This window comes from Rhynchophorus ferrugineus, unplaced genomic scaffold (assembly GCF_030347505.1).
Source record: "Rhynchophorus ferrugineus isolate W39M unplaced genomic scaffold, kcgeb_rfMv2 rfM11, whole genome shotgun sequence".
Taxonomy (NCBI): Eukaryota; Metazoa; Arthropoda; class Insecta; order Coleoptera; family Curculionidae; genus Rhynchophorus; species Rhynchophorus ferrugineus.
Genome location: NW_027472590.1, coordinates 26,161,979 through 26,181,719, shown reverse-complemented (window position 1 = coordinate 26,181,719; position 19,741 = coordinate 26,161,979). Strand labels below are relative to the sequence as shown.

Here is a 19,741-nt window from a genome sequence, read left to right as displayed (position 1 = left end):
TGTTAGTAATTCTTTTTTTGCGACATACATAGCAGTAGTTGTTTTAAATGGCATTCTGTATCCTTAACTTCTCTCAACTTCATGTATTGCTGTATCCATTTGTGAAGATCTTTGTTGGTTGACTAAAATAAAATGATAGGAAAAGCACTTAGCTTTCGTGTTAAGAGATAAAGATTTTATTAATGTCCAGCAATATAAGCAGACATTGTTTTTGAAGAGGGAACCGCAAAACCGACCAAGGAAGCGTTGAAGGCACTTGGATGAGACATTATCTCACCCGACTCACTGTCCAGTAATTGTAATACTGCCCAACGCTGGGTATGGGTTATAGGCCAGTGGGTTCATAATCTTGTTTTGTAGTAAACTGCACAAAATATTGAGAATTTAGAAGGGTATTCAACTTTCAGAGAACTGTTCTAGAAGATAAGAAATCGTAGAGTACGTGTGTTTATATTTGGTGGAAATAATCAAGAAGTTACTGAATATTTTGAATTTTTTTGCTAATTATATACTTCCTATAGAAATAATTTGATTTATATACAAATAATTTTGCTTCAATTTTTTTCAACAAAGCTTTCGTCTTTCGAATTGGATGCATTTTTCAACATGACTGACAAAGCAATCTTAAAAAACTTATAAACTCACGTGTTAAATATTCTTATTTTGTTAACTGTGTTTTTATGGTTCTTTTTTAGTTAAAATTATTAGTTTAAATCTGAACACATCTCAGGTGTTGCATCTCAGGATGTAGTACCGTTTCAAATAGAATGCACAGCTTTCCTAGGGATCCTGCTCTATGTCAGAAATGGCTTTTAGCAATAAATAATGAAAAACTGATGGGAATCTCTTGTGAGGTCTTAAATAGGAGCAAAAGGCTTTGTAGTGTACATTTTACACAGGCTGACAACAAACCGAAATGTGGAAGAGCATTGCTTAACAGGGATGCATGCGGTTTCCAGTTGTTATTTCAATTGTAAGTCTTTTATGATGTTAACTATATGTAACTGATTTGAAAAATATAACATGCCATTATCTGTGGCATAGGAAAAAGAAAACATTGATTCAAATATGCCAGGAAACGTTATAGAGTTATACATTGAACATGTTGTTATTGAAGCCTGGAAATATGATGTAATTTGACAAAGCCAGGGATTCTTTTTTACTTTGTTGGTAAAAGATGCCTCGACTGTTCTGGATTAAATCCCCAGATTATGCCCAAAAGTTAACAAGGAGTCTGTCTAATATTTTATATCAGCAAATGACTGTATTTTTCAACACAATCAACTGTACTGAGCATTCTTAACGAGACGTGATTAGAAAGATAATAGTTGCGCGTTGTTTGTTTTGGTGGATGAGAAAAGTGAATAGAATAAAAAAAAAGCAAAATGAAACATTTTTTATTGCAACATATAAATATAACACAGCTTATATATATGTCTTACAATTATATATTTACTATAAATATTTGTTAAAAAAAGATTTAAAAAGAGATTACAAAATAAATAGTCTTCAACATATATATTTCACCGTGCTCATTATTTGGCTCAGTTATATTTAAGAAAATAAAAGATGTTCCATATTCAATACTTTATTAAACATAGAAAATTCTATAAGTCCTTTGAAATAATATTATTAATGTAAATTTTACAAATACCCAAATAAAATGTATTTTTAAACTTTTATTGCATTTTTATTTTTACTATTACTGCTATTATTGTTAAACTATTTTAAATTTCCCGCTCATATTGTCATTCGCGCCCTCTGGTTGCAAATTAACGCTAAACTTGCTCGCAGATACTATGGAAGATACCCTTCTAACATCTCTATATTTTGTGTATACAATCGAATTCGTAATAATGACTAGGGGTGTTGGCCATCGAAAAAAATATCGTTATATCGATATTTTTTAAAATATCGATAGATCGTTTTCGATTTTGTTAAATAAATATCGATATTTTTAAGAAAAAATAAAAATTGTGAAATACTTAGCCTTTAGGGTATGTTATATGACTCGGTGAATGGAAGTAAAACTAAATGAAACTGTGGTGTTTACAGTATGTGATTATGTTATTTATTGGCGTTATAAAATATTAAGCGAATACAAATAAATGAAAGGTATCGGCGTTGGATATACCTGTAGACGAGGCTTGCGCAGTCCGTGGTGGCACGTCTGAACTGAACCCTGGTCAATGACTGAATGATCGAAGTACTTTAGGATAAATGATGTAGCTCGGTGAATGGTGGTAAAACGAAATGAATCAGTGGTGTTTACATTATGTGACCGTTATTTATTGGCAATATAAAAAAATGTGAAGAATACAAATAATAAAACGGATGGCAGCGGTGTTACCTGGTGACGAGGCTTGGACAGTCGATGGTGGCACGTCTAAACCAAACGAGGGTTGTGCACTGAATGACCGAAATACCCTTCAATAACATGCCAGATAAACGTCTCAGGGTTGCCGCCAGCTATTCGTTATCGGGTTCTAGTTGGCGCTATTGGCACCCCTGGTGTTCAACATCTGGGATTATATTTCTGGGTATTTTGTAGACCGTTATTCCACGATGTAAAATTCGACATGCATCAAGGTCGCTACAATACTCCCCTGCCAGAATTTTACATAAAATTACTCCAAGCAACAAAAATGTATGAAAAAATATCAAATACAAAAAAAATTATATACCAAACAAAATGTACTGCATGAAAAGGGTTTTGAAAAATATGGTAAATCGAAACGGTTGTAGTTGGTACGGCTGTTGATATCTTCCGGTCCTACAGATACCGTTGCTTCATTGTTGTTTTGGCACTTGAATGTGGTCCATCGACGACGTTGAGAACAAGCTATTTTTCAGACAGGGCTCCCGTAATCGACGCTGTGGGAGTTTCGATTGTTCAACGACGTGGTAGCTTATTTTCTTCGACGACGAGACGTTAGCAATTCTGGTACCTCGGCGAAGACATGACGAGTCTACGGTGACTGCAATCGGTACCTAGCTTCTGGAGCTGCTCTGTGACTAATCCGTAGTCACATACGTTACAGTAATTCAGAAAAGACAAATAACGACGGTATCCGACCGAAACTGCCCAAAGCCTTTCAAATCAAAATGTCTGCCATTATGACGGAGACGGCGAGCGAAGGAAGACATTATGATTTAATTCACAAATTCAGTACCAATTTTAAAAGTTTATTAAAAATTATAATTAATTTATTTTAAAAAAATATCAAATAATATCCGTCAAAAGAAATATCGATATATCGGCCAAAAATACGATTTTCTGAAAAAATATCGATATATCGATATGTTTTATCTGCATCCCTAACAATGACCGTAATGAGATTACCGTCGGTTCGTTTCTCATCTCCCGCGCCGCTAAGTTTCCTGGACGCTCGCCAATTTCCACGGCGTATTAAAGAGATTTAAAAGTCCAAACCGCGGCATAACTAATTGGCGCTCATCATCAAGGCTGCGAACACGAATCCACACGTTTATTTTTAAGCGCGCCAAGGCCTCGCACGCGATTTCGATGATGCAACTGGGACATTTTGTTTTTTCAACGCTTTCGGTCGAACCAACGAAATCATTTCACTGATCGTTGCGCTCGTTGGTCAATTGGAATGGTAACTTGTTTGGCATCACCGAACTATTGCGATATATCTCTATTATTAATTTAATGGATTTTTTTTTCTTGTGACAATAAATGGCCAGTCATAACACGGTGTCTAAATATATTGTGACAGCAATTCGATGAGTGTTTCAGGACAGACAACAATTTATTTTCTCTCTTCTTTGTGTAAGTTAATGCTCAAAGACGAGTATATTTATTTATACGAATAATGTAACAAATATATGTAGGGCTAATTTTAAACCCAGGGCGTAAGATAAAAATTATATTTAATAAAACGATCTAAGATCTTAAATCAATAAAAATAGAGATCAAAATAAGTTTTTTTTTTATAACATCTTTATTAGATACGCTTAGTACAATCTTAATTATTATTATTATTACAATTAATTTATTACTACTTTTCCTATGTGCTTGGATTAATTAACAAGCAAGACGAGTGCGAGAAAATACATCAGTATGTATTCCTCAATTATAAAATTATATTTATTCATTAATTATTAACTTATAGCTATAGTTTACACTAATGATACACACTAAAGGTTCACACAAGTTCGTATGGTTTTGTTCGTTTTAATCTTCTGACATCCTGCGCGCTGTCCAGCAGTTGTATTGCTTCCACGTTACTATTATTTAGTAATCTTCTTTCGTGTTTCAAGGCGAAATCCTGCACAACTTCGCAAATCCATTTGATATCCAGGTCATCGTGCAGTTCTTCATTGGTTACATAGCGATAGGCATTGGTAATCAATCGAAGAACCTTGTTTTGACAGCGGATCAAAATAAGTGATATAACAATTATTACTCAATAACTGGCAAAATAAATACAGTAATTAAGCGTGCCAGATCTTGATGTCGAAGTGGTTGGGTGATAATTCTTAAAATATAATGAAAATGTACCTGAGCAGTCAATTTTCAATGACAAGGGTGAAATTAAAAATACTTGAAATATAACAGTGCTGGGTGATTATTACGATAGGTACTACTGTCAGGTAATGTCGAAACATAACGGTATTGACAGTTAAAATACTGACGGATAAATATATGGGTAATTAATTATGCTGGCGGATCATAGTACTGATGAATAATAGTGTCGATAAATCAATGTACTGACAAATGCTAATGATGGATGCTATAGATAATTTTAATAAAAAACGATGACAATGGTAGGCAATAAAAATGATAGAATAACCAGGATGGTTAACCACAATCTTAGTCCATAGTAGTCAATAACATTGACGGATAATAATTGTAATAATAATTGAATAATAATGGTAACTCATAGCAATGATGCTAGGATGTGAGGTGCAATGAGATCAAGGGAAGCAGACCCACGATCCTGCCATTGGGATTAGTAATACTCTCTAGGGTAAAGCTAAAAATCTTCAATATATAAGTCAGTATCTAAATACTCGTAAATAAATAAATAAATAAGTAACTTTGTTGGAATTGTGCATTCACTTCTCCTAATTCCGACTATGATGGACGTGCAATGTGTACAACCGAAAAAGCCAGAGGCGAACAAGCTGGAGAACCCTCGCTTGTTGGCGCCTTGGCTTGTTGTCACTAAATTATTCGTATACTTAAAGAGTATAATATATATTCTGAAATTCACAAATTAAAATTAAGTTTACTGTATATTATTTTAAGTTATTTAACCTTTTTATATACATATTTAATTTTAAAAGCAAAAAGGTAAAATAAAACAAGATTATAATCCATTTATCTTTAAAGATAGTCAATAATATATCTTGCATGACATTAAAAATACCTACATATACCTTCAATTCCTCATCGAACCTATTTAATATGCAAAAACAGTATGAAAACTCCTCTCTCAATTCATTCAATAAAAGCATAAAATAAGGGATACAATTCAAATTGATATCCCCTAAGCCTGTGTGTAGAATATACACGTAATATTTTCTAGATACTTTTTTAGACAAGAGTCTAGATCTGGAGAACCCTGGCTTGTTGGCGCCTTGGCTGGTTGTCAGTAAATTATTCGTATACTTAAAGAGTATAATATATATTCTGAAATTCACAAATTAAAATTAAGCTTACTGTATATTATTTTAAGTTATTTAACCTTTTTATATACACATTTAATTTTAAAAGCAAAAAGGTAAAATAAAACAAGATAATAATCCACTTATCTTTAAAGATAATCAATAATATATCTTGCACGACACTAAAAATACCTACATATACCTTCAATTCCTCATCGAACCTATTTAATATGCAAAAACAGTATGAAAACTCCTCTCTCAATTCACTCAATAAAAGCATAAAATAAGGGATACAATTCAAATTGATATCCACTAAGCCTGTGTGTAGAATATACACGTATACATTCATGGCTATATTCTTTTAACATTTCATATTGTCCTTCATTTATTATGATAACATAAAATATTATTTCCTTAATGTAGGGTAGGTACCCAGACATATATAAATTTTTATGAGCCAATAAATCTAGCCGTCACTGCTTACATTATCTCAGGTTTCATCCAATTAGCATCTGTTGGAATTTTAGCAGCCAGTTTGGTTGCTATCGTCTTTTTATCCAATGTTAATAATTCTCACCTCTCATTCTTTGATACACTCTTGTTTGATTACGATCAAATTTAAAAGTAGTAATATTTTTACCGACCCTCAACCTTAAAAATCTTCAGGCGAGCCAATCTTCAATGTTTCACGTTCAATTTTAATGCTGCCGATTGACTATATGATCAACAAGCTGTGATTTTGATGAGATATACTCACATAAAGGACATTGAGTCATATTTATCTGTAATGTGACCTAACATCTAATGAATTTAGTGTAGAATTGTTTGGTCAGATTAAAATTGTGATAATAGCTTTTTTAACAATATTCACAAATCGATGATTTATCCATTACCATTTTTAGTCAAAATATGAACAGTACACAAGAACAAATAATCTGTAAACAACAAAATTCTTAACCTGGCAAAACAGAGCTCCTACCAGTTCCAGGGTCAAATCCAAAATGGCTGTTTTAGTACGTTGGATTCTACCTCTCGATTGGTTGTAACATGGCTCAATACGACTTCTATTTTACAATAAAACAAAAACATAAAATTCAGGTATACAGGATAAAAATAACAATTACACTAGCTTTATATATGGTAAAAAAAAGTGCAATTAACTGAACTACGGAATACTAACACCTGCATTATAAGAAACGTCGCACCCACACTATAAATGAATAAATTAATAACCGTTTTCTAATATACTCCTCTAATAAAAATAAATTTTCCTTTTTTCTAAATAAAAATACCCAGTTAAAAAATACATTGACATTTCGCGAAAATTCCTACAAATTGTTATAATCTTAAATCTAATATTTTAAAAAAGAAATGTGGCTATCAACTTTTACCCTATCGGCGTTGCATGACAATAACAGGATTAGAATCAAAGAACATTCGTTTATGACTAATCCTGTTCAAGGAAATATTAGTTTCACACCTTACTATATCTGTACGCTTATTTAAACATGTACTGTATATCAGATAAATCAAACAGATCGGTTTCCTTTGCTCGATTCAGAAAACAAAGAAGCGATGCAGCGACTGGAGCGAATATGAACGATTTTGCAACGCTAATTAGTATTCTTCGAAGGAATCATCACCTGCAGTTGTAGTCCGGTCAGTTTAGACGTTTCAAATTATTAATATATTTGATATTGACAGTTGTTAATGAATTGATTTATAATCTTCAAATTCAATTTCAACAATTATGTCCTCTTCGAATTCTTCTTCTCACTCTTCGTCGTCTTCCTGTATGTCCACAAATTGTTCAAATGAAGGTATGTCAGCTATCTCTTCACTGACTGATGAACTGATGAATCCTCGTCAACAGTATTTAATCAATATTCGAGCAAGGTACTTTTCTACATCCACATTTAGGCCTAGAGTCTTTTTTACAGAAAATAGTGTTAAGAAATGTTTCCGGAACAGGTGACAATAAAGTTTGAATAGGTTCCAAAATTGTATCAGTTATTTTCCAGCCCCAGTCTTGTGGCTTCAGTTGTTTGTCTAGCCATATTTGATGTAAAGGGAAGACAAGATACTCCACTTGTTTATTGTATTATTTATTTTTTTGCAAAAGTTAAATATGTGTACTTGTTTATGCAATCAACTTTGGAGCTCCATAAACAGCAGGGAACTGTGGTCTTCGTTTTAGGGTTAGAGTCACACAAAGAACACTTTAGTTCAACGCTCAACAAGTCGTCTAGTCTTTCCTTAAAATAAAATAGTTTTTGCAAGTAATTCCAAGTTTTTATCTCTAAATTGCCGGACTATTGGTGGTCGGGGAACCTTTTTGTTTGAAATACTTCGAAATCAGTCAGAATTTAGCGAGTGCCTGATGAAATGTTACGGTTTATTCTTAAGTAAATATGGTACACGTCGAATATGATGCCAAATGCGATTTGTAAAAATATAAAATTCCTTTTAAACCCGGAACGGATTTTTCCTTCTCATTTTCCCTAGTTAAAAAAAGACAGAATGCTGTCTAATACGTCAGAACAAGTAACCGAATCAATCTATAAAAGGCGATTTGTGTTGATAGCGGTCGACCCTGTTGCCAAATGTGTACAAAATAAACCGGCAAACGTAAACACAAAGTCTGCTTTGATACGACAACATTGCGACGTGCTGACGTCATAAATTTTGATGTCGTGCATTGGCTGTTTTGTTGAATAGTCTATTCAAAGTTTTTTGTACATACGTCATCATGATGTTTAATATATTGCCTGAAGCAGTTTGTAAATTCGTTTCAGAATCATACAATATTTTCCTTCTCATTTTATTCTAGTTAAAAAGAGATACAATGCTGCATGATCAATTCAAACACGTAAAGTTGTCAGACGTCTGCAAAATTCTTGAAAACAATGGTAATAAGACGTTATAACTCTATCCTATAGTCTGTTCAAAATTATTTTATACATATGCCATTTAAATTTGTGACATCAAAACGTCACAATGTTGCCGCATCAACTTTGAGTTTTAGTTCAGTTTGGCTTTGACATACAACAAAATTCTAATCTAAATAAAATAATTTAACAAGAATGTTATCAAATTTTATTTTAATATTATAGTACATCTAAAAACTATAGTTAATTATACAGCCACAATAGTTTAAAGGTCAGAGTTATAACCTCTTATCAGTATTGCTTTCAAGAATTTTGCATACGTCTGACAACATTGTGTCACTTTTTAAATAGAATAAAATGAGAAGGAAAATATTGACTATAGTCGAACGTATTGCCAAATTCAGTTTATAAAAACGTAAAATCCCCTTTAAACTCAGAGCGTTTTTCTTTCTCATTTTGTTAATTAGCATTACTCTAGTTAAAAAGAGACAGAATGAAGTCTGATATGTCGGAATATGTAACCAAATCGGTGTATAAAATTTGATTTGTATTGGTGTCACACTGGTGTCATATGTCAATGTAAATATAATAAAAAAACTGTAACCTACAAATTATTGTGTCTTTTTAATAAAATGTAGTTAAGTCTTTCAATAAATATCCACTATATGTACTATAATGTTAAAATAAATCATATTTTATAACTTTATTTATTTCATTATTTTATTTACATTAGTATTTTGTTGTCAGATTCTAAATTATTTATAAATTAAATTTTAAAATTAAAACATTATAAATGCATTATAAACTTTGATGTGCATTGGTTATTTTATTGGAAGGGCTATAATATATTGTGTTAATATTTGTGTTTCATTTTCAGCTATAATTTTGAATCATGCCCTCACTACTAGAAGCCTTAGAACAGAAATATGGAGAAGCAGCCGATTCGGATTCAAGTCCTGACTCAGACTCAGCCGGCATCTCCGTAGCCATCTTTGTGCCTTGCAGGTAAGTACCCGGCGACCTTGAACATGACGAAATTCGACGTTCTCGTCCTCGTTAGATCTCCGAGAGCAGCTGTACCTGCACTTTTGGTATTAAACGATTGTGATATTGCAACGGCTGGAGAAAGAGAAGCTCTGGTGGCAAAATGCTCGAACGTCGAAGAGCTGGACCTGGCCAAAAACAAATTAAACCACTGGACTGAGGTATTCGACTACGCAGGACGACCTTCAACCGATAACTTTCACGAATCGAACTGTTTCAGGTGTTTGGGATACTGGAACAAATGCCCCGCTTGAAGTTCGTCAACCTGAGCTTCAACGTTCTGTCCAAACCGTTGGAAGTCAGTCTGGACAAGAGCAAGAGGTGGGAGGAGCTGCGCAGCCTCGTGTTGAACTCGACGTACGTGAACTGGAACAGCGTTCAGGAAATCTTGGACCATTTGCCGTGCCTGGAGGAGCTCCATCTCAGCCTTAACGACTACAACAACGTCGAATTGCACGGCAGGAAGAGCGACTGCGAATGTTCGGAGAACAAGAACGATAACTGCGACTGCCAGAACTACAAGCTCAAACACAAGCACAAAGTGATCCGGATATTACATTTTACCGGGAATCCCATACAGGAGTGGAAGGAGATTTCGAAATTAGGTAAAGGACCGTTGAGGAAGTCAAATGATAACCACGCTCGGTATTGTCAGGAGAGAAATTAATTTTTAAACTGCTATTTTGTTGTTAATCGAGAAATTGGCGAAAGCGAGTTTTTTTTTGAAGCGTTTAATCATGATCTCATTCTCTCCATCGTTGGGAAGTAATGTATTCGGTGAAAATACATAATGTTATGTATTATTTCATGCCATTACGGGTAGTTGAAATACATGCAGCTGAGCGATTAATTAACAACCATTTCAACATGTGTTATTTCACTGATTCTCTCATTACACGTCTAATATTCACATTTTCTATTAAAACCGTATTTTATTCGCGTTATTAATGAGTTTCAGCTGATATATGACGCAAGCTTTAACTATTTTGTAATTTTTTAACGTTTGGTTATGTTTGCTTCTGTAAATAATGGGTTGGGGAAAAAGTAGTTTCGGTTTCCTCATTTTTTGATCACCAATCAATCATATGTGTGACTTTTGATCGATTATCGATCCGATCCGATATTATGAAGTAATAGTCGGACGAGATACCATCCAGGCCAAAACTTCCCGACCAATCTCTCTCTCAGGTTTTGTCGAAACACTAGAGATGTGTGTTTAATTCAAGTTAATCCATTAGTGTTGAATTCAAGTGTCGGGCTTGTTTCTATATCCACTCTTATGTAAATTGTCTGTGAGAATGATCTATGGAGTGCTACCTTTGAAACCCCTTATACTATAACTTACTTGACACTATTACTGGAAATATATGGCTTTGAACAATCAGTTAAAGAAGGCCGAAATTACTTTTTCCCCTGCCTTATTTCACACGTGAAAAAATTAAATTCGCTAAATATTGGAAAAGTATTTGTATTTAGATGCCAAACCTGAGTTACCACATACCCTTTTACATATCGTCAATGCCACGAAGTAGTATTTCGCAACAGTATAGAAATTATAATTGGTAATTGGCAATCCTGGTAGGTTAATTCAATGGTGGTTTGTCGAATGTTACTGAATCATGATGAAATACCGTTTTAGTTCCAAATATACAAGTTGTGATGATTGAGAAATCGTTCAGTTTTTTTAACATTTAAAATGCTTTTAAATAGTGTATAACTTAAAAAATTATTTCAACGTTTTCACATAATTAAAAAAAACTTTTAAGCTAAGATTCAAAACCGGCGAAAATAATTCATAATAATAAATAGGAGATGTTCTCTCAGACCTTTCCAGAAGGTCTTCAGTCAGTCAGCTCAGGAGGTGGACTACTCTTGAAGACTCAGATGACCTAAATATAATAGTCAAAAGAAGATATTACAATAAAGAAAGAAGGAAATTGGAAACCAAAAATTAGTTAAGGTGGACAATTTTAAATATTTAGTAATTATGGTATAAGGAAATGGGGACATGGAGATAGTGATAAAAGTTAAATTTATAACAACAAATAAAATGATATTAAAAATAAAAATATTCTAAGGCAAATATTGACCATTTTTCTACAGAAAGTATAGCTCTAATTTGGGTAGGATATGATAAAAAGAAAATAAGAACTAGAAAAAACATAACAGAGAAATTATTAAAAATTCTAAATTTAAATTATAACTGCAAGAACTGCAGTCATATGAAAACAAAAAAGTAAAAAAAGTAAATGTATCTCAAAAAGAGTAAAACTAAAGAGTAACATATTAATAATATTACATTAATAACTATTGATGGTACAAAGGAAAAGTAACTGAAGTAACAGGCTAAAGAAACTAAAAGTAGAAGAAAATAGTATATTGAGAACCAAAATTAGAGGTCAATTTGTTATGTAAAGAACTTTTATTACTTTTTGACCTCCCCGCATCTTATAACAGGTGGGGCAAAAGTCCCGCTACCCTTTTTAATTTCCTATAACTTTGCTCAAAGAAAAGATAAGTATTCATAAAAAGATTATTTGGTCTTTACATTTTTTTTTTCGTTCTGATTGAAAAATTATATCGGCTAAATGATAACCGCGATTTGCAACTTTCGGCTCTTTTTAAGGCTTTTTTATGATATCCTGCAACATCTGAAGCTGAATTTCTTCAATTTCGCGACAAATATTGTCTTTAATATGTTGAATCGTTTGGGGCTTATTCACATAATCTTTCGATTTTAAAATTTCGAACCATACCTTGGCACTGTTCAGCAGTAACAGTAACGGCAACACCTTAGTCATTTTCAAAAAATTATGACCATATAGTTGTTTTTAGTGGATGCAATGTTGTTTTATGAACTAAATGAGGATTCTGTGTTCCCGAAACCGACTGTTCTGTTTATTGACGTGGCCATTGGGAAGAAAATGGGCTTCATCTATCATTATCAATTTAAATATATCGAAAAATCTTCAATTTCACCAGACAACCTTAGCATTGCATTACTGTACTCGACTCGTCTCCATAATAAAATTTGAATGTCTGAAGATGGTGAATAGCAATCAAAATGGCATACCCACAATTCAATTTTACGTAAAATCGGATGGCATATTTTAATATTTTCTTAAACATTATTCGACATTTTAACCAGCAACTTATATAAACTATAAGATCAGCCTTTGGAAGAACAAAAAAGAAAATATGATTTGTTGGAGAGATGAATAGGCGAATATGAGATAAAGATAACTGTGGAAGAATGAAGACTGTGAAACCTTGGAGGGAGCCTTGGTCTGGAATTGATTGACTTCAAGGACTTTAGAAAGATTGTCCAGATGTGGCAATACCCTTTCACGATGAGGAGAACTCTGAAATAAATCATAAAACAATTCCTTTTATATCTAAAAACTGATATTAACATAACCTTGAGAGATATCAAAATAATACTATGAGGTCCTCACCCCTTAGTCTTTTGTTTTAATTATATCTCATCTATAGCGATGAAAGATGGCACAAGTGTATAAATTTTTAAAATCTCATTCGACCAAGTTTTTGTTCTTATCTACTGGATAGTTAAGTACCAATTACAAAATATCATTCGATCAGATAACGAGAAAATCTAAAAACGCCTAAAGTATCCCTTAATCTACTAAAGGAACTACTCTGTGTCTACTCAATCCGTATTCCATCAATAGACAGCTAGGGATTAAAAATAAATGTGAACAAACACTAACTTGACATTATTGTTTTCCAGGATACGCTTTTCCCAACTTGGAGTCGTTGGTGCTAGCAGAATGTCCCATTCGTTCGCTAGACTTCGAGGACTCCTGCAAAGAATGCTCGAACAAGAACTGCGAAACCTCCGACACCGAATCAAAGTTGGCTCCGTACGACGCCTTCAAGTCCCTGAAAATTCTGAACTTAAATTCCACGAATCTGTCTACCTGGGACGACATCGAGAGACTATCTAAATTCCCCGCGTTGCAGTGTGTCCGAGTGCAGGTGAGTCCACTTATAATTGAAGGATATGTGATGTTGTCATTTTACTCTTTCCCATATAACTGACACATAGATGGCACTACTAGAATTAAATATATATGTTTTTCAGTTAGCCCTAACCCTCAAAAGTTGCGTGTATAAATTTGACAGCTATCGGATCATGAGTTTGTGAATTATAGCATTTTGAGTGAAGCAACTTTTGTTATTGTGAAAAAAATGGATAAAAATTTCGCGTGTTGATAAAATATTGCTTTTTGAAGGGGAAAAAATACAGTTGAAGCAACAACTTGACTTGATGCCGGGTTTCCAGACACTGTCCCAGGAAAATCAACCATCATTGGTATGCTAAGTTTAGACGTGGTGAAATGAGCACCGAAGACGGTAAACGCAGTGGACGCTCAAAAGAGGTTGTTGCCGACGAAAACATTAAAAAATGATTTGGAATGACCGTAAATTGAAATTAAATGAAATAGCAGACACTTTGAAGATACTCACTGAACGTGTACATCATATCATTCACGAATATTTGGATATGAGAAAGCTCTGTGCAAAGTGGGTGCCGCGCGAGTTCACTTTTGACCAAAAACAACGACGAGTTGATGATTCGCAGCAGTGTTTGAAGATGATCAAGCGTAATAAAACTGAGTTTCTGCGTCGATATGTGACAATGGATGGAACATGGTTCCATCATTTCACTCAGAAATCCAATCAACAGTCATCCAAGTGGACTGCACACGATGAACCCGCTTCAAATCGTGGGAAAATGCAACAGTCGGCTAGCAAGGTTATGGCGTCTGTATTTTGGGATGCGCATGGAATAATTTTCATTGACTACCGTGAAAAATGAAGGACCATCAACAGCGACTATTACATAGCGTTATTGGACCGTTTGAAGGAAGAAATCGTCGAAAAACGACCGCATTTGAAGATAAATAAAGTGCTGCTAAAGTCAGTGAAAACGATGGCAAAAATCCATCTATCTACCGTATTCCCCAGATCTGGCCCCGAGCGATTATTTCCTGTTCTCAGATCTTAAAAAGAGTGAAGAAAACTAATTTTGCCAAAAAAAGTGTTTTACTATGGTAGGCCAGTGACTTTTCAATTGACCTGTTACAAATAGCAACATTTTAAAAACATTTTGGTGGCTGCGCCAACACCTTCAGTTATGAAAGCAAAGACTTTATAATAACTCGACTGGTAACCAGTTCCAAACTATGAAAATTTAAATATTCTAATTTGTATTCGTCCGACGAAAATCTCTACAAATAGCTAAAATGGTAATTTGCTGCGGAGGCGTGGTTTAATGTACTCCATGAAATTTAATAGGTTTTTTTTTCTCTCAAGTTCAATTGGGAAGACGCAAATAACCGGTTAGTGCGTCTTAGATTTTATTGTTTATATCCAGATTTGTTTTCATCATTTTATGACGTTTTCAGTTAGTAATTGTCACTGATAACATATAAGGATTTTGCTTTATCATTAAGTCACTTTATTAGCGACACATAATACGTCGTCTAACAATGCCGTTGTTCTTTAATGGTATAGATTGTTTTTTATCTGACATGAACATGATTCGATATAACAGCCCATTAGTCATCTAAGGAAGGGCAAAACCATATTATTTTAACTGTACTCTGCACCGTAAAGAAAGATCAATAAAATCATGATTAGTTTCGGAACTATATACACATCTTTAACTACATGTTATATCTGGATTAAAAAAAACTCTTGTTTTGTTATAAAACGTCACTATAGATGACGCCACTTTATAATGTTAACGTCTAAAGTGTACGGTAACTTTTATAATTCGATTAAACAATGAATAAAAAAGGCATTTTGGTATAATTCAACAGAAGCTAAGAAAAATCGTTCTACCAAGAAGCTCTAAAAAATTAGAGGTGCGTTGGACTAAATATATCACTCTTGAAAGATAAAAAATTGAAAATTGGTTAACGTATCATGATGATGTTAAATATTGTTATCGCAATAGTTATTTTTAGAGTTTGGTATTTTTAAACAATTTCTTTGTTTGAGTTTTCTTATCTAAAAATCTTATGTGAATTCATAACGATGTATTTTATTTCTGTTATTGTTTTAAGTAGATTTTAAGTTATAATTCCAACTTTTGATTATATTTTTATTTATGCAAGGTTTCCGTCAGGACAACCACCTTCATCTTTTTATAACCGTCCTTGACTGAGTTAAATGTTAATCACTGTCACAATTTTGTAAGTAAAATTTTGTCTCTCCCGATATATCGTATACATTTTACGCCCACATTTATTTAATTCCAATTATTTTTTCGGTATTGACAGTTTTTGTCCGGATTTATTGTTTGCAGCAAATTATGTTCAGGATGTTGGGCAACAATAGCCTATGTGAAAAGTCCTAAATAACATTAGTAAACCGACATGTGATTTGTGCAACAAAAGCGACTAATAAACAACTAAATTATTTGCATGTATATATAACGATTGAATCCAAATACTATCAAAATAATTAAAGCACAATAAATAATATATAAAGCTGTATTATTATTTTTTATTATATATTTTGTGGGCAATAAGAAAATCACTTCAGTAAGTGATCTACTGTTCAACTTATAATCTAAATCTTATTCTAGATACTATTCCAACTTATTTTAAAGTCTATAGTAACTTATTCTAAAACTACTCTAGCTTATTCTAGAGATTATTAAATCTCACTCTATGTGTCTATTAATCAGTTCGTATGGTAGTTTGCGTTTGAGCCCACGCACTTCACTGTCATCGCGCACATTTAACTGTTTGGCGAGTGCATTATGATGCACTAATAATTTTTGAAAGTACTTCACACTAACACTTCGAATCACACATGTTATGGGTTCTGTGGGAATATCGCGCTGAATCAGTTTGTTGGACACATAATATGGGGCATCGACGATGAATCGCAACATTTTATTCTGGAACCTCTGTAGGATATCTACGTTAAATTTACTAGTAGTACCCCACAGTTCAATACCGTAGGTCCAAATGGGCCTAAGTATTGACTTATACAACCTTGTTATCTAATAATAATTTAGATTTACGCCCTATCAGCCAGTATATTTGGTTTAGTTTAACCCCAAGTTGCTCTGCGTTTTGTCACTATTTGTTTTTTCCATGTCAAACGTCGATCGAAATGCATTCCCACATATTTAACGTTGTCTGTTTGCGGAAGTTGATGATAATTCAATTTTACTGAAGGAAATGTTCTTCTAGAAAGGGTGAATGTCACATCCGTAGATTTTGTCTCATTTGCTTTGATACGCCACGTTTTCAACCACAATTCGACTTTGTTAAGATGAAGTTGGATGTTTCGTGTGGCTGATATTGGATCCTCGTGTGATGATAAAACCGCTGTATCGTCAGCATATGTTGCAACAGTAGTATTTCTTGAGGTCGGTAGGTTAGCTATATACAATAAATATAACAATGAGCCAAGAACACTGCCCTGCGGAACACCCAAATATATTGGGTGTAGGTCAGTGTATTCCTCAGCCTGTTTGACAATAAAATAGCTGTATAAACGTAGATAAAAACTAATTCATATTTTCAATTTTCTAGTATTCATTCAAAATTTTCATAGCGTCTCTTACCAGATTGGGTCCGATTTTTTTTGCTTCAGATTCTGATGGTTTTTCATGTTAAAAAGGCTTTTATTGAGTGTAAATTAATTTTAAAGGACTTACATACTCACTTCATATTGAAGCCTCACTAACGGACTCCACCTTTCAGTATATAGTCTATAGTCTATTCAAAGTTATTTTGTACATATGTCATCTAAATTTGTGACGTCAAAACGTCGCAATGTTACCGCATCAACTCAGAGTTTTAGTTCATTTTGACTTTGACATACAACGAAATTCTAATCTAAATAAAATAATTGAATAAAAATGTTATCAAATATAATTTATTTTAACATAAACTTTTTCTATTATCTACTTTAGGGTTGTCCATTATGGGAGAGTAACGAATACACTGAACACGAAAGACGGCAACTGTTGATAGCCCGATTACCGAATGTACAAACGTTGAACGGCGGAGGTCAGATCAGCGAGGAAGAACGAGAAGATGCCGAGAGAGCCTTCATCCGATATTACATGGACAAGCCGGAAAGTGATCGTCCGGAACGGTAACTGTTACTCCCCGTTTACATCGCTGTAATGACGACACTCGCTTGTTTCTGTAGGTATTTCGAGCTGGTCCAGATTCACGGGAAACTGGATCCCTTGGTCAATGTCGACCTGAGACCGGAGAAACGGGTCCGCGTCACTTTCACATGCGGCACCAATAGCGAAGTCAGGTCGGTGGACGTATATAGGACAGTGAGCGACCTGAAATCGAAATTAGAAGGTTTCGCCGGATTTTCCGCCGCTAAGATGCGTCTGTTCTACGTCGATCAAGATCTTCGAGATATTCAGGTAATTTTTAGCGAGATATCAAATAAAATTAATGGGCGTTGCAATATTGAGCAATTTTTTTTTTCAAAAACGGGGTTTTCGGTACTGATTTTGATTAAAATTGTATATTTTCGGCACTTGAAAAAGTTGGAGGCAGGTTAGGAATCATAAAAGATATATTATTTTCTGAACCAAAACAATTTTTAATCAAAATATACAAATTTACAACAAAAATTACGAAGGTTATAGATGAATCACATTTAACAATACATACGGGACAATAAAAATATTTTTAATCTAGTCTCAGTCAGTTAACACAGTATGTACTGTATAATGGCGAGAGACTACCCATATTACACTCTATTTTAACATTTCCAACAAAATCAGCATCCAACATTTTGTTCCACTATGAGAAAATCAGCCAGAATGATTCGAGAGAAAACATTGTAATTTTTAATCAAAATAGAATTTTATACAATATTTTCGATATTAATTTTAAACTATAGAACTATTGAGATCACTACATAGTATAAAACAAAGTCGCCTTTTCTATCCCTATATCCCTATGTGCGCTTAAATCTTTAAAACTACGCAACGGATTTTGATGCGGTTTTTTTCAATAGATAGAGTGATTCAAGAGGAAGGTTTATATGTATAATACATGCATAATATACTAAGGCAACATTGCTAATTTTAGAGGTTTCTAACGTGATGTCGTAAATTAACCTATTTTTTTAGGCTTATTTAGCAATTAGCAAAAACGCTGCCTAACCCTACGAGTTAGATCAAATTAATGTACTACAGTATTGTACACCATAAAAAGGTCTACAAAAAAGTCCGCGATGGTGTATGTTTATCTTTTAGGGATAACCCACATTAACCATTTTTATTGTTTACTTTTTACGTGAGAAAATGGCTTATTTACGAAGCTATTTTAAGCAATACGGCATTAATCCTTATCGAATTAAGTACCTTATATACAGTGTGCAATTAATATAGATCAATATGGTTCCTTACAGCATGTAAATTAAACAAATATTTTCGGAGATATTACAAATTTAAAATTTGCGTTTAAAAATGTGTAATGTAATAAAAATTGTATGAATTTAGATATAGATATATATTAGAGATAGCAGGAAATCTTCATAGTAAGTATAGGGGAAGAGGAATTGTTTTACTCCAAATTTAATGCGTGCAGGCCAAGGGCAGTAATGAATGAACCAAAAATACTGGATCGATTTTAATCATGTTTTCATTGAGTATCATAGGCATATATATTTTATGCCCGTGCAAAGTCGGAGCGGGCCGCTATGTTTTTATATACAACGTTCATATTTTTTCTGTAGTGTATTTAATTTAGTATCAGCATTGCACCCGTGCGAAGCCGGGGCGCGTCGCTAGTCAATAATAAAATCACTTCACCATTTTCACAAAACAATTTTCATATTTATTCAATATAATAAATATATATTTGAATAGGAGAATATCTTTTAAAAATATATTGGATTTTAACTAAAAATTTTATATTTAATGAAAATAAAAGTTTGAAACACAACAACACGTAAAACACATTTTCAAAACAGTTATTGAAATGGAAAAAAATTAGCTCTAATGCGATATATAGAATTAACTGTAATACCATTACTACACTAATTGTAAACAAAACAAAAATAAATTATGAAATATTTGTGGCCTGCCTGCATCCTGCTTTTCTCTTCTCTTTTCTTTTATAACCACCAAATGAAAACTCAATCTCCTCACT

General features: G+C 33.4%; 1 protein-coding gene across 5 annotated transcripts in view; it reads left to right on the top strand.

The window, feature by feature from the left end:
* Window positions 1–19,741, top strand: part of mlt (tubulin folding cofactor E like protein mlt) — a 31,584-nt gene that overhangs the window by 10,390 nt on the left and 1,453 nt on the right. For all 5 annotated transcript variants that reach the window (XM_076417825.1, XM_076417828.1, XM_076417824.1 and 2 more), the window contains 6 exons: window positions 9,400–9,527; window positions 9,583–9,727; window positions 9,787–10,171; window positions 13,315–13,562; window positions 17,527–17,711; window positions 17,769–18,000. In XM_076417825.1, the coding sequence (XP_076273940.1) occupies window positions 9,415–9,527; window positions 9,583–9,727; window positions 9,787–10,171; window positions 13,315–13,562; window positions 17,527–17,711; window positions 17,769–18,000 (1,308 nt within the window). In that variant the 5' untranslated portion in view covers window positions 9,400–9,414. The remainder of the gene's footprint in view (window positions 1–9,399; window positions 9,528–9,582; window positions 9,728–9,786; window positions 10,172–13,314; window positions 13,563–17,526; window positions 17,712–17,768; window positions 18,001–19,741) is intronic.